The 16,896-nt window shown below is 40.0% G+C and overlaps 1 protein-coding gene across 1 annotated transcript; it reads left to right on the forward strand.

Moving 5' to 3' along the window:
* Positions 1 to 86: 86 nt before the first annotated feature.
* Positions 87 to 16,125, forward strand: cwc15.S (CWC15 spliceosome-associated protein S homeolog). Its single transcript, NM_001091285.1, is given in 7 exon segments — positions 87 to 121; positions 571 to 712; positions 2,577 to 2,689; positions 5,740 to 5,822; positions 7,344 to 7,451; positions 12,942 to 13,063; positions 15,834 to 16,125. Coding segments are annotated over 6 exon segments (687 nt in total). The 5' UTR covers positions 87 to 121; positions 571 to 581; the 3' UTR covers positions 15,964 to 16,125.
* The last annotated feature ends 771 nt before the right edge of the window (positions 16,126 to 16,896 follow it).

Raw genomic sequence — 16,896 nt, forward strand, 5'->3', positions numbered from 1 at the left:
CATCAAGCGCCGGAAGTTCCCTAGCGCAAAGAGACTTGCGCGGCGGATTCTTGTGACGCGGATCGCTGAGGGATCCGGTGCTGGTTCTGGTGCTAATTTGGATGCTGAGGCGGTGTTACGGGTGAGGGAAATCAGGCTTTCGGAACATGGCATGGGACCGATTTAACTGCATCCCGGAAGTGTGTAAATGCAGACTTGCAGCCGCTTTATCTGCTGAACTGCTGCTATAGACTCTAAACCAGTGTGTGAGGCCCAAACAAGTCTAAGGAAAACCCTCATTGGATTATTTACTCGTGTGACTGGCCCTATTATCTTATATTTGAGAGCAGAGTCAATTAAAGGGAATGTAAACCTCACACTACATGTTTTTCTAATGAAAGTGTTGCCATTTGAAATAGTTTCATAGTTTATGTGTATGTGTGACTGCTATTGGGACTAGCATTAATATAAATATTGGAAGCAGTGTGTCTGCCCTTTCTATTCTCTGCACTGCTGCTTCTGACTCATGAATCAGTGTAGCAGAGGCCAGCAGCAATTCTGAACCAATGCTTGTATTTATCTGTGACACAGTTGTGTAAAAGATGACAACCGCGGCCAGGCCAACGTTTGAGCCAGCGAGGGGCGGCAGAGGTAAAGGGGAAGGCGATCTGAGTCAGCTCTCAAAGCAGTATTCCAGCAGAGACCTCCCTTCCCACACCAAGATCAAATACAGGTACGTGAATGGCAAAGGCAATACAATGTTCAGTAGCTGTGGTATTAGACATTTGTTCTGGTGTTCTTAACACCACACTCGTTAAATTCGCTAACTTGTAGTAGGTTATAGAATGGCTAATTCTAAGCAGTTTTTCAATTGGTCTTCATTGTTTATTTTTAAAAGTTTTTGAATTATCTGCTTTCTTCTTCTGACTCTTTCCAGCTTTCAAATGGGGGTCACTGACCCCATGTAAAAAACAAATGCTCTGTTAAGCCCCCATACGCGGGCCGATAAAAGCTGCCGTCGGCCGCTTATTGGCCTGTTTGTGGGGCCATCAGACAGGTGTCCCCGATCAATATCTGACCGAAAGTCGGGCAGGTGCTGATCAGGCAGGGTAAAAAATCTAGTCGGATCGTGGGCGCATCTGTACGTTAATGAGGTCCCGCAATCCAACCACCCGTATTGTCTCAATTCTGATCCAATCGTTGGACCCTAGGGCCTGGATCTGCCCAATATCACCCACCTCAATGTGGGCATGTCGGGGAGAGTTCCACTCATTTGGCGACATCACCAAACGAGCAGATCTCCCTGTGTATGGACACCTTAACGGGATCCTATCATCGGAAAATTTTTTTTTGCTATTAAAGGGATACTTTTTCAAAATGAATCAGTTAATAGTGCTGCTCCATCAGAATTCTGCACTGAAATCCATTTCTCAAAAGAGCAAACAGATTTTTTTATATTCAATTTTGAAATCTGACATGGGGCTAGACATATTGTCAGTTTCCCAGCTGCCCCCGGTCATGTGACTTGTGCCTGCACTTTAGGAGAGAAATGCTTTCTGGCAGGCTGCTGTTTTTCCTTCTCAATGTAATGTTTTTTTACTATTGAGTGTTGTTCTTAGATCTACCCGGCAGCTGTTATCTTGTGTTAGGGAGCTGCTATCTGGTTACCTTCCCATTTTTCTTTTGTTGGGCTTCTGGGGGGGAAAAGGGAGGGGTGATATCACTCCAACTTGCAGTACAGCAGTAAAGAGTGATTGAAGTTTATCCGAGCACAAGTCACATGACTTGGGGGCAGCTGGGAAACTGACAATATGTCTAGCCCCATGTCAGATTTCAAAATTGAATATAAAAAAATCTGTTTGCTCTTTTGAGAAATGGATTTCAGTGCAGAATTCTGCTGGAGCAGCACTATTAACTGATTCATTTTGAAAAAGTATCCCTTTAATAGTGAAAATTTTGTTTTTTAAAAACCATTCTTCACATGCAATTCTTTTAGCGCTAAAAGGTTCAAATCATGAAAAAAACAACCCTTAATAAATGGCCTCCCAACTATATTGTGTTTGATTAGTCATGTTTGTGTAACTGTCGCTAATTGGGAATATGCTGTTTATTATTTTGCCTTCTGCTTCCTTAAAAGAGAAGGAAAAGCTAAAATTAAAGTAAGCTTATCAGAAAGATCTGTATAAATACACCAGTAAACCCTCAACGTAATGTTGCTCTGAGTCCTCTGTCTTCTTCCTCCCCCCTTCTCTGCTGTAGTCTGAGCCCAGAGCTATGAGTGAGCAGGGGGAGACTCAGGCAGGAAGTGATGTCATACCAAGCTAATATTGCAGCTGCTATCCTAAACAAACAGAGAGAGCTGCTAGAGCTGTTTACTCAGGTATGGTTAAGCATACTGCAGAATAAATTTAGAGTTATATCTTGCACTATTGTGTCTTATCTTTTGGCAATAAACTGCTTTGACAGCTTTCTTTCTCCTTTAATATTAATAGATACCTAGGTTTAAAATGTCCTGTGATTATTTCCAGCAAACATATTTAGTCCAAATATAGAAAAATAATGTTTTCTTACACAATGTGTTCTTGTTGTGTCTCTAGACAGGCTACCCAGGATGCCCCAGAGGAAGTGAGAAGCCGTGACTTCAGGAGGGAGCTTGAGGAGAGAGAACGTGTTGTTGCCAGGGACAAGAACAGAGACCGGCCAACAAGAGGTGGGGTTTTATCATGCCTTCTCCATAGATGAGCACCTACCCAAAATGTAGTTCAAGGACCTGTATTTGGCATCACAGTATTCATTGGGCGCAAACTAGAGGGACGCAGATGTCCCTATCCTGCCTCCCCATCTTTCTCCTATCTTGCGCATCATGCTCTCTAATTAAAGGAGAACTAAAGCTTAACTAAAGAAGTAGCTAGAAATGTTGTACATTATGTTTTGTGCTTCTGTACCAGCCCAAGGCAACCACAGCACTTTAGCGGTAAAGATCTGTGTCTCCAAAGATGCCCCAGTAGCTCCCCATCTTCTTTTCTGCTGATTCACTGCACATGCTCTGTGCTGCTGTCACTTACTGAGCTTAGGGACCCACTCACAATATACAGTACACATAGAATAGAAATGTCACAATATAAGGCTGATTAGTAATTAATACAGATAATTACTACATGGCAGCACAGAAACCAGTGCAATTAGCATCAGAATTTAATAATCAGCAAACCTGTAGCATCAGCTTATATTACTGGGGAAGCTCATTTTCTGCTGGATAATTAGTGACGAGCCCTTGGCTTAGCTTCTCAACAGCCAATCAGAGCCCACTGAGCATGTGAGTGTCACAGACACTTTCCAAGATGGTGACCCCCTGTGACAAGTTTGAAGTCCTTGATCATTGCTGCTATTGACAAGCTGAAACTTAAGCCTCGTGCAATAAGTGCAGTGTATAAAATATGGTATTTTTAGCCTCATTCATTTTAGGGTTTAGTTCTCCTTTAAGGAACACAGGTGGGTGCACTGGAGTCCTGCCCAGCAGTAAGGGATTAAAGAACATGTCAACCCAAAGAAAAATGTTTTGCCTAATTAAAGAAAACATAATTATAAGCAACTTTGCAATATCTATTCATTACGAATTTTCTATGATTTTGAAGTAATTTGTAATCTGTCAAACAGTGGATTGACAGACCTGTCTTAATGTAAGAGACTGGCTTTTGCTACATTTTTTTTTAAAGTAACAACCAGGAGTTAAAGGGGAACTATCGCGAAAATGAAAATTTAATATAAGCTTCATCATACTGAAATAAGAAACTTTGTAAATACAATCAATTAAGAATTCTGTATCGTTTCTGAATAATCATGTTTATCTTCACTATCCCTCTCTCAGCATCTGTTTCTTTTCATTCTGTCTTCATGCAGCAGTTGGTTGTCAGATAGTCATTGACAGTTAGATCCAATATATCTTATAGGGGGGCTTCTTTCCTAGCAGATGTATTAGAGCTCACTCAAATAACTGATTCCAGTACAAACAAAATCTAACAAAATAACTGCCTTTTGCACAAATCCTGCATGTAGAGAGAAGTCTTGGGATTTTAATAGAATGAGCTCTAATACATCCTCTATAAGAGGAATAGTGAAGATAAACTTGATTATTTCAGAAACGGTGCAGAATTTTGAATCAATTGTATTTAGAAAGTTATTTTTCAGTATAATGAAGCTTATATTAAATTATCATTTTCGCGATAGTTCCCCTTTAAGAAAATGCTGCTTTCACTAGCAATTTCTTTTACAAACAAATTTTAAAGCACTAACAATTCTTAATAAATTCATAATGGAAAGTTGCTTATAATTGTGTTTTCTTTTATTAGGCAACAAATTGTTTCTTGGGTTGACTTGTCCTTTAAGGACAGGGCTGCTTTGCACCTTCTGGTTCTGCATTCTGCACCTCCCACCAATCTAGCATAAGGGTGCAGACCCCATGTATGCCCTGGACACAAGTACTTACTAAATGAGCACGAACGGGTGCTATATTGTATCCCTTGGTGCTCTAGCATGTGTATCTGGGGCATATGTAAATGTTCTCTCCTTCGTTAATGTTGGAAATGATGCTGAGCTGCAAGTTAGTGTTACTTCCAGAACTTCCTTTAGTGTTGGACCTACACATGCAACTGACTTGTGTCTAATGCATTTACACAGCCATTGATGCATTGGCGCAACATGCAGCGGTAGCCCCCTGTAAATAATAAGTGTTAATTGGATGGCTTCCTTGTACTTTGCACCCTATTCAGAAAATCATAAGCAACCAGCAGAGTGTGATCAGATGTAATTATCTTTGTAAATAGCATTTAAAGGGCATGTAGAGGCAAAAAAATAAAATCCAATCTTTACTTTCTTTATTGAAAAAGATACCTATCTCCAATATACTTTTATTAAAAGATGTGTACCGTTTTTATGAGAAACCTGACTGTATGCAGTGAAATTCTCCCTTCATTTACTGCTGTGGATAGGAATTGTCAGACGGTCCCTAACTGCTCTGCAGGGAAACAATCATACTTATGAACAGCAGGGGAACCTTACTTCCCAGCCATGCAGAACTCAAGCAGCTTTGTTTGTTTCCCTGTAGAGCAGTCGGCGACTGTGTAGAGATTAATATTAGATTTTATTTTGGCTTTACATCCCCTTTACTGTTTCCAACTCCAGCTGCAGGGACAAAGATCATGGAGCCAGATTTAAACACATAAACTGGAATTCTATTTGGAGGATTATTTTGCTGCAGCCACTGGTTCTGCAGAGTTGGAGAAAGTTTGTATTAAACAATACAAAAACTATAAAATCCACATTAGATTACATGACAACACAGGACTCAGTGCAGTCTGTATATTCTGTGCTGTTTTGATAATTTATGAAGATCCCTAAGCAGCCCAGACCACACTGAGCATGGGCACAGTCTTGTCTTGCAAAAATGTTCAACAAAGTTACAAGATGGTGACCCCCTGTGGCCAACTTTGAAAGCATAAATCATTTGTTTGATTAGGCTTGTGGTGCAGTAAGTTCATGTTTATGTTTAGTATACAAAATACAGCATTTCTAGCCTTATTCTATTTTAGACTTTACTTCCCCTTTTATTGTACCCAATCATGCAGTTACCCTTGTATATGAGCCCATAGGGCCTTCAGTGTGTAGTCTTTGACCTTCAATTGTTATTGGGGAAAAATGTGGGCTATAGATATATTGCATATATGAAACACAACATCTTTTTTTTTTCTCATTTTATTTTAGAGCATACATCATCTGTATCAAAGAAACCTCGCTTAGATCAGATCCCAGCAGCAAACCTTGATGCAGATGATCCACTCACTGATGTAAGCAGATGGTGTACACAGCACTAATTACCTAAACACTTGTTTAAGCAATAAAAAGATGTAATAGTCTCTTGGAAAATGCCTTACTCAGCCTAGCGAGTTTTAAGTTGGGTCACTAATTCAATGACGGATCAAGCCTCGGGTTCCTATACATGAGCGAGTATTGGCTCATACTTATATGCTGTGTGTTGTGTTCTTCTGTTGTGGTATGTTTTATAGCACTACACAACACATATTAAAGGGCACCTGTTGGCTAAATATATTATCCCCAACCAAAGGTGCTGGCTCGCACCCCGGTTGGGGGTAACAGTAGTTTATTTTTTTAAATGCCCCCACCCCCCCACTAACGATAGGCCACCTGGATAGGGAGGGAGCTCCTTCCCGGTGCAAGTGCCTTAGCGCTAGCGGGGCAATTTAAAATAAAAAAAACCTGCTGTTACCCCCAACCGGAGTGCAGGCTAGCAACTTTGGTTGGGGATAATATATTTAGCCAACTTCAACGGGCATGTAAAGGCAAAAAAACAATCCCATTTTTACTTTCTTTAATGTAAAATAAACCTATCTCTGATATACTTTAATTAAAAAATGTGTACAGTTTTTATTAGAAACCTGACTGTATGCAGTGAAATTCTCCCTTCATTTACTGCTGTGGATAGGAATTGTCAGACGGTCCCTAACTGCTCTGCAGGGAAACAATCATACTTATGAACAGCAGGGGGAGCCCCCGCCTTACTTCCCAGCCGTGCAGAACTCAAGCAGCTTTGTTTATTTCTCTGTCGAGGCAGTCGGCGACTGTGCAGAGATTTGTATTTAATTTTTGCCTTTACATCCCCTTTACTGTTTCCAACTCCAGCTGCAGGGACAAAGATCATGGAGCCAGATTTAAACAGATAAACTGGGATTCTATTTGGAGGATTATTTTGCTGCAGCCACTGGTTCTGCAGAGTTGGAGAAAGTTTGTATTAAACAATACAAAAACTATAAAATCCACATTAGATTACATGACAACACAGGACCCAGTGCAGTCTGTATATTCTGATTATTAATCAATCTTGCTGTATCGGCTTCTGGCAGATATTATTTGACTTGTGTTGTTTTGATAATTTATGACGATCCCTAAGCAGCCCAGACCACACTGAGCATGTGCACAGTCTTGGTCTTGCAAAGATGTATAACAAAATTACAAGATGGTGACCCCCTGTGGCCAACTTTGAAAGCATAAATCATTTGTTTGATTAGGCTTGTGGTGCAGTAAGTTCATGTTTATGTTTAGTATACAAAATACAGCATTTCTAACCTTATTCTATTTTAGACTTTACTTGCCCTTTAAGCACTAAAACACAACATATTTTAAGGTGTGTTGTGAGAGATATAGTTTGTGTCCGTTATATTTTTAACACCGATGTAAAAGCAGTGTGTGTACTCTCCCTTAATTTGGCTCATGCTTTTAGCTACTAGGGACTATAATGGCTGAACGTTTAGTTTATAGAATGGCAAATAAATTGTTTCTCTGGGCTGCAGGAAGATGGAGATGAAGATTCAGATGAAGACAGTGACGATGACACCGCTGCACTCCTTGCTGAACTAGAGAAAATTAAGAAGGAGAGGGCAGAGGAGAAAGACCGGAAGGTATGGAAATCTATATTCTCTGTAACAGCTGCCCCTGCAACTGCAACATATTTCTCCAGCCAATAAGAGACACTATTGTCTTGTAAATAGGCACATGCTGTACCCTATGGGGAAATCTCATTGGCTCTTTGCTGTTGTTCCCTGTAGGGGCAAAGTACTGGCATAGACACCATATAACAATTCTTAGGAAACAATATAACCTAAAAACACAAGGGCACATTGGGAGGCACAATTATCAAAGATTGAATTTCGAATTTGTGAGTTTTTAAAAACTCCCCTATACTTCCACGAATTCGAAATTTGATTAGAATTTAAAAAAACTTGACTCGATTCTTGAATGTCAGGATGGCTGCAAACAACTCTAAATTGATCCCTGGACCTCTCCTATTGACTTAAAGGGCACCAATCATGACCAAAATCATTTACTAAGTAAATACACTATATGAAAGTTCAAGAAATCCGATTTTTAAAACAGAATTGTTTGTATAATGTAAATGATCAGCTCACTATTCCTTCTGCAAGATCTCCCCTATCTCCACTGCAGTTCTAGTTGAGGCAGCCATCTTGGATTTCACTGGCTCCTCCTACCTATATCTTCCCAGCCAACTGTAGCTCTGAAATCTCGCACATGCTCAGTTGAAATTCCTTGTTGCTTATCAACCCTTCTAAGCTATTTTCAAATCAGCCAAACCTGCTGGAAGTTACTGTGTGTCCTTCATTTGCATAATGACTTTACCAGCAGGGGACAAGATAGGGAAATCTCCTGATACTTCTAGTGGAGGAGTTTACTAAAACAAGGCATTCTGGGTAGAATACTCAAAGCAGTGTTACAATCTGAGCATGCTCCTGAAATTTGCATATTAGAGTCTCTGTTATAGTCACAGTATGGCCTCCCTCAGTGAAAGAACACATTTGACAAAGTAAAGGATTTTTTTAAAACCTGCAGTTTTTTCAAAAAACTATATATGTCGTTTGATTAAATGTGTTTAGTTTGTACTGGTCAGATTGTTAATATGTGTTTGATTTTGGCTGTGATAGGTGCCCTTTAAACAGCAATTCGGCAGGTTTTAGGTGGTGACCAGTCTAATTTGTGTTCAAGGGCCAGAGTATGATAAGAGTATCTGGAAAATAGAATTAGATTCTTTTAAATAACTCGAACAGAATTTGAATAACTCCCTAGTCGAATTGCCAGATTTGACCATAAAAAAAAATATGAACATTTGAATTTCGAATCCGAATTTTCAATTCAACCCTTGATAAATCTGCCCCTTAGCATTGAACAGAAGATGGCAGCACTTTGCAGACAACACCTCCGTCTATTGAATGCTGTAAAAAAGGAGCAAGTAAGGGACTAGAATCACAGAGCATCACCTAATTACTTGGCACCTCCAATGATTTTACCTTCTACTTCTTCTACCTGCTTTACATTCTACTATAGGTGCTGCATTATCATAAGACTATTGTCGTGTATGAAATTACTAGAATGACACTTGAGTGGACATATTTAGTTTGACAGGAGATAAATAAGGCAGATAATCCCTAAAATATGTCATTTGCAGTGATGCTGTATACAATACTGTAAATCACTGGTGGGAAATACATAGACATCTCCTCTGCTTCCCTTGAGGCAACCATGGGCCACTATGTGAATTATATTTTTCCACCGGAAATTTACATTTATGCCAGTTGACAGTTTGAAATTTTGTCGCCTGCACTGAAAGATGAATTGGGGGATGACTGTCGTATGGCGATAAGTTGCTGCAATCGCTTTAAAAGTGGCAGTGTTGATTTGCGGCGAGTGTCTTCACCCGTATGGTGCAAGTTCCACCTTACCTTGTGTCTAATAATTTGGAATTGATTTTTTCTTGTGGCCAACAGGCCCAACTGGCAGATTCATTACAAGGAGTCAGTTACCACAAAACTTTGTTTTTCTTTTCTGCAATGTTTACATTGGTTGCTATTGCACTTCTAAAAACTAGTGATGCACCGAATCCAGTATTCAGTTCGGGAATTGGCCTATTTCACCAGGATTCGGTTGAATCTTTTTGCCAGGTCGAACCGAATAAAGGGCAATTGCCAAGGAAGTAAAAAATATTTTTCCCACCCCTAATTTGCATATGTAAATTCAGATTCGGTCGGTATTCGGCTGAATCTTTAGCGAAGGATTCAGGGGTTTGGCCGAATCCAAAATAGTGGCTTTGCAGTATCCCTACTAAAAACCTCAAATGCCTGAGCTGAAGAAATGAGACAGTTGTGAAATAAAACTTTGTATTACCGCACACCTCCTTCCACTTATTCTGCGTAGTGGTGCTGGTCCACCGTTTGTAGAGTGTGGACCGTTTTTCGAAACTACAAAACAGTTGTGAAATACACACACCTTTGGGAGCAGGAACTCGGTTCTGCTTAAATGGATTCTGTCATGATTTTTATGATGTTTTTATTTCTAAATTACACTGTTTACACTGCAAATAATTCACTCTACAATATAAAATTTCATTCCTGAACCAGCAAATGTATTTTTTTTAGTTGTAATATTGGTGTGTAGGTGCATCTCAGGTCATTTTGCCCGGTCATGTGCTTTCAGAAAGAGCCAGCACTTTAGGATGGAACTGCTTTCTGGCAGGCTGTTGTTTCTCCTACTCAGTCTAGCTGAATGTGTCCCAGTGGACCTGGATTTTTATTATTGAGTGCTGTTCTTAGATCTACCAGGGAGCTAAGAACATTGTTCTGTTGTAAGGCTGCTGGGGGGGGAAGGGAGGGGTGAAATCTCTCCAACTTGCAGTACAACAGTTAAAGGAGAAATCCTTACCCCCCACCCGAGGTAGACCTCCCTCCTCCCCCCAGGCTAACTGCCCCCCGGAGAAATGCCCCATTCTCGGAAGATGGATGCCTGGAACTTCGCTGAAAGAATCTGCACTGAGGGATAAGTATGGAGTATGGGGCATTTTCCCGGGAGGGGGGTAGTTGTTAGCCTTGGGGGAGGAGGTCTCCTTTAAGAGTGACTGAAGTTAATCAGAGCACAAGTCACATGACTGGGGGCAGCTGGGAAACTGACAATATGTCTAGCCCCATGTCAGATTTCAAAACTAAATTTAAAAAATTTTTTTGCTCTTTTGAGAAACGGATTTCAGTGCAGAATTCTGCTGGAGGAGCACTATTAACTGCGTTTTGAAAAAAAATTTTTTTCCCACGACAGTATCCCTTTAATAATACCAATTGTAAAGGACCAGTAAATGCCATACAGTGAAAATCGTTTATTTTTGTTCTTTTTAGCGCAACTAGCTTCTCCAGTTAAAATAGTTCTTGGTACTGAATTGCCAGGGAAATCGAGAGGTATTTCAGTCAACAGAGAGCCACAATTGGTATCTGATATTTTTATTCTATATTCTATACAGCATATTTCTTATCTACTATGTGAATGTCTGACCTATTTCAACTGGAATGGTTGCCCCTTGGCTATACAGAAGCTTATTTATTTTTACACTCAATTTTCACTAGTGTAGCGTAACGGCGCATACGAAACACTTTACTGGTCCTTTATGGCAGAAAAAAACCCTTCTTGAGATACAGGACAACCTGTTAAATACATAATATAATTGAAGAACTGAGAGACTCAATAATAAAGAGGACGATGTCCCCAAATGGAAAAGGAGATACATAAAGCTGAATCTTGCTTTCATTAAAGAAAACTTCCTTTAAAGGGGTTGTGCTCCTTCCAGCACTTCTTTTCAGTTCAGTTGGTTTCAGATAGATCACCAGAAATAACGACTTTTTCCAATTACTTTCTATTTTCTATGTGTCACAGTTTTACTCATATTGAAGTGTAAAGTGTCATTTTTCACCTTCTAAAGCAGCTCTGGGAAGCGGGGTCGCCGACCCTGCAAACTGTTCTAAATGGATACATTTAGTTGATCCATTTCTTATCTTTGTCCCTGCTGAGCAGAATCTCTGGGTTTCATTACAGGCAGCTGTTAGACTTGATACAATAGTTGCTCATACTCCAGAGATGCTGCTGAGAAATGGATCAACTAAATGTTGCAAAATTGTAACAGTTCAGAGTCTGCACCTGAATTAGGGCAAGGCCAGACGTGGCGTTTTTACGTTGTTTTTTTTTTAAAAAAGAACAGCCAGGCATAAATACGCCACTTAAACCACATGCGACCGTCAACATGCATTTTTCATGCGTTTTTCAGCACGCAGGATTCTTTTCCCAACATGCACTTCTCATTGTTCTCATTGAGAATTTGAACGCCATATTCAAAATATGCTGTGTATTTACGCAAAGTGAGGTTTCAAACGTTCAGATCCCATAGAGTCTATTGATTTGGTAGTTTCTTGACGTATTGACGTTTCTGCTAAAAAAACGCCAATACTGGCGTCCTGTGGCGGATTTCAGCTTGCAAGCGCCCTGTGTGAATTGCCATAGTGCGTTTTCCATAAGTTTCAGTGGTAGTGCAGTTTATCGTATTTACGCCTGGCTGTTCTTTTTTAAAAACGCGCAATAACACCACGTCTGGCCTTGCCCTTAGAGTCCTGCGCGGGACAAATGTCTAAGACCCGTACCCGTCTCGAACCCGCATATTTAGCCACTTTGATCCGCTACCCAACCCGGACCAGCAAATGCCTTATCCACAATCGCCGACCACCATCAAACAGGAAGTGATGGTGCTGCAAACCGGAAGTGGTGTCATCAAAAGTGGGCGGGGACAGAAACAAGTTTCATAAAACTTTAAAAGGAGTAAAATATAGACAATATTACGTAAGATAAGAAATTTAGATGAGACCCACAACGTGACCCGCAGACCCGCGACTATACCCACACCTGAAAATCCTCCCCTCGTTCCGCAGGGTGTCTGCGTTTTTTGCGGTAACTGACCCGCTGCAGGACTCTAACCTAAATTACTGAGCTGCCAGACGCAAACACCAGAGACGCGAACATTAAATTTATATTTTGTAAAAGCGGTAAAAAATGGAAAGTAACTGAAAAAAAAAAGTCTTTATTTATGGAGAACAATCTGAAGACAACTCAACCAGTGTTTGGAAGGTGAACAACTCCTTTAATATTACTTTGCTGTGTCTGAGTGGATTTATTTTATTCAATTCCTTGAACCCCGCCTGGATCTAAAGCGATGCACTTGACTTAAGGGTGGTCTAAAAATGGCGCCATGTTAATTTGTCTCCTTGCAGCTGCCAATTGCTGAGGGAATAGGAATAGGCGTCGTGCTGAATAAACATGCAGAGGAAGTCCAAATCATTTGGGTACTTTGATTCTGCCTTGAAACTTATACTTGTGCACTTCATTCACTTACCAAGGATATCGGCAAAACGAGAGAGAGCAAAATCTAAAGGGGAAGACGACTTTATATGTATTATTCAGAATTGAGAATCTTTAGTTTATTCCCACAATGAGCTCAATGTCCCTTTTAATAAGCCCTGTATTATAAGCTGTGCCCTTACAAGTCGTTCTGTGTTTTCTTCTTTTGCTGACAGGAGTTGGAACAGAAAGCTGAAGAGGAGCGGATCCGCATGGAGAACATCTTGAGTGGAAACCCACTGCTGAATCTCACAGGCCCTGCTGCCCAATCACAAGCCAGCTTTAAGGTTAAACGAAGGTAATGGATGTAGCGCTGATTTATGTAGTAACATAAGTTTGCTCAGGTTAAAGGAACAGTAACTTCAAAAAATAAGTGTTTTAAAGTAATGAAAATATAATACAGTGTTGCCCTGCACTGGTAAAACTGCTGTGTTTGCTTAAGAAACACTACTATTGTTTGTATAAATAAGCTGCTGTGTAGCAATGGGGACAGCCATTCAAAGGAGAAAAGGCTCAAGTTACACAGCAGATAGCAGATAAGCTCTGTCTGTCTAATGGTGTTATCTGTTATCCATTAGTTAACCTGTACCATATAGCCGTTTTTCAATTTCCGCCATTGCTCCACAGCAGCTTGTTTATATGAACTATAGTAGTGTTTCTGAAGCAAACACATCAGTTTTACCAGTGCAGGGCAACACTACATGATATTTTCATTACTTTAAAACACTTAAATTTTTTGGTGTTACTGTTCCTTTAAGTCACCCAGAACAACCAATCAGGTGTTTGCTTTGTATCACCATTAATAAACAAGTCAACTCTAACTGCTTTGGTTGTTTGTTAATAGTTTTCCCACATGTTCTTTTTCCAGCGAGTTTATATCAATGCTTCCCATGCTGAGGCTTTGCATACACGGCAGGAGGAATTTACTAGCAGTTTACACAGTCACCTGCTGCTTCTGTTGCACCCAGTTTGCAGTGTGGCCTTTAATGATCCCTGCTGTTTTCTTGGTTTCAGCACAGTATACCTTTTATAATAAAGCTCTTACATTTGTACTGGACAACCCCTTAAATATTGCTGATCTACAACCCCTGACATTCTACTGAGAGATGAAGGCCTTTCACAGGGCCACTGGCTAATATGACTACGAATTCTGTATTCTGAACTCGCAGCCCAGAGGTTCATAAGCCCTATAACAGTTATGATCTTGGTCTTAAATATTGTCCATAGCAGCACCCCAATGCTATATTGTAAAGCTGTCTTTCAATTGGCTATTACACTGCACATTCTCAGTGCCACAACATGACTGGCCAGGAGCTCCCTCCCAGTGCGGGTGGCTTAGCACTTGTGGAGTTAAACTATTTTTGGGTTGTAGGTGCCCTTTAAATTAAGTTTCTTGCAATTGATTCTGATGCAAAACACACTGGTTCCTGGTTTACTCAGGGTAATTTGAATTGAAGTACCTAATCAGCCTTGTAACAGTCAGGTTGACAAAACAGTCCGGTTTAGAAACTTCAAGTAACAATTGCTTACAAAAGCAGATCTATCTGCAAATAATGATCAACATGACTTCTAGGTAACTTTTAATGTAGATTAATATTTTGAAAAGTCACTTTTTAGTGTCAGTATCACTTTAAAGGGCACCTATCACAGCCAAAATCAAACACATATTAACAATCTGACCAGTACAAGCTAAACACGTTTAATCAAACTACATATATAGTTCTTTGAAAAAACTGCAGGTTTTAAAAAAAATCCCTTACTTTGTCAAATGGGTTCTTTCACTGAGGGAGGCCATACTGTGACTATAACAGAGACTATAATATGCAAATTTCAGGAGCATGCTCAGATTGTAACACTGCTTTGAGTATTCTACCCAGAATGCCTTGTTTAAGTAAACTTCTCCACTAGAAGTATCAGGAGATTTCCCTATCTTGTCCCCTGCTGGTAAAGTCATTATGCAAATGAAGGACACACAGTAACTTCCAGCAGGTGGCAGCACTACTGAACAGCAGCTAACACACAGGTTTGGCTGATTTGAAAATAGCTTAGAAGGGTTGATAAGCAACAAGGAATTTCAACTGAGCATGTGCGAGATTTCAGAGCTGCAGTTGGCTGGGAAGATATAGGTAGGAGGAGCCAGTGAAATCCAAGATGGCTGCCTCAGCTAGAACTGCAGGGGAGATAGGGGAGATCTTGCAGAAGGAATAGTGAGCTGATCATTTACATTATACAAACAATTCTAACTGTTTTAAAAATAGGATTTCTTGAACTTTCACATAGTGTATTTACTTAGGAAATGATTTTGGTCATGATTGGTGCCCTTTAACAAGGCACTGGTTAGTAAACACTGGTGTAGCATATCAAGCTTCATTATTTGTGGAGCTTTAGTTCACCTTTAAAGGAGAATAAAAGGCATCCTGCGCTTGTGTAAGGCACCCCAAGTGATTGTATTGATTTATCTGAAACCCCGGGCCGGAGCTCCTATCAGCAGAAAACTGCACCGGCCTGCGGTTATACCAGTGAGCACCACGAAGCGATCCTTTTCTGTCCTCTTCATGCTTCAAATTTCCAGGGGCAGACATGCGCAGTTGAGCGAAATAGGCGACTTTTTAGTTAAAGTCCGGGGCCTGGGGTTTCAGGTAACAATACAATCACTTGGGGTGCCTAAGATTTAGCATATTATATATATTTATATATATATATATATATATATATATATATATATATATATATATATATATATATCTATCTCTATCTATATATATCTATATCTATCTATCTATCTATCTCTATCTATATCTATCTATATATATCTATCTATATCTATCTATATATATATCTATCTATATATATATCTATATATATCTATCTATATATCTATCTATATATATATATATATATATCTATCTATATATCTATCTATATATCTATCTATATATATATATATATCTATATATATATATATATATATCTATATATATATATATATATATATCCGCTAACAAACACTTGGGTATGAGAGATGAGATGTACGTAAGTAACTAACACGAGTTTCCCTTCTGTCTCAGGTGGGACGACGACGTTGTATTTAAGAACTGCGCCAAGGGAGTCGATGAAATGAAAAAGCAAAAGAGATTTGTGAATGATACTTTACGTTCCGAATTCCACAAGAAATTTATGGAAAAGTACATCAAGTAGTGCAGTTTTATGTGCTCGGTTTGGGAGATGGTTTCTTTTCTGGCTGGTGGACTTTAGGAAGACGTGTCTTTGTGTTTCTCCTTCATTCTGGCCAGTGCCATCATGTTTCTTAATTGCTTGTCTGTGTGTGCTCATCAATAAATAAATTCCATTTGTTTTCTACTTTTATGTTTCAATCATTCTGCCGCCCTGTTTATTTCGGTTTTGTTTCTGAATCTGGTATGAAAATGCTGCTCCGTCAATACCGGTTTGGCACAGTCTGCCCATGAAACTACCACTAATAAACTCGTTTTCGTAATTAATGCCCCCAGCGTGTGTTTTGTTGGTGAACAGGTGCTGCCTGGTTGGAATGTGCTGCTCCCACTCCATCACCATTGTGTTCAGTTAATCCTGAACTAGGAATTCTCTCATCTACTCACCATTGATCCAGGGACTGGTCCCATTGTCATCTTGGAGTCAAGAAGGAATTTTTTCTCCTCTCTGTGACAAATTGGATTTAAATGTGTTTTTTGCCTTCCTCTGAATCAACTGCCAGTTAGGCAGGTTCATGGGCGTCCGCCGATAGGGGCAATACTTATCCTTGTTATATAAAGTCTATTCTCCTGTCATATATACATTATTGTGGCACTGGTTCCCTTTAATGGTGAGAGCCCTTTAATTGGTGTGGTATGGTCATAATAAACAGCCAGAACTAGCCAACATGCTAGCTCCTGCATTTCCCTCTAATAGCAACATGGGCTGCCCGGGCACAGCAGGACTGCCAGGATCCACTCTGGGAAGGGCCAGCCTATCGCCCCACTCCCTATTGGCTGCTGCCAGTGACTGACAGCTCCCCATCTTACTGCCCCACAACTCTCCAGCTTGTTCTTCTCAACTGTGGGATTCCAGAGGCTGCGAGATGGAAAAGGGAGATTTACCCCTAGAGAAGAGGTA

This window comes from Xenopus laevis, chromosome 2S, assembly GCF_017654675.1.
Source record: "Xenopus laevis strain J_2021 chromosome 2S, Xenopus_laevis_v10.1, whole genome shotgun sequence".
Lineage (NCBI taxonomy): Eukaryota > Metazoa > Chordata > Amphibia > Anura > Pipidae > Xenopus > Xenopus laevis.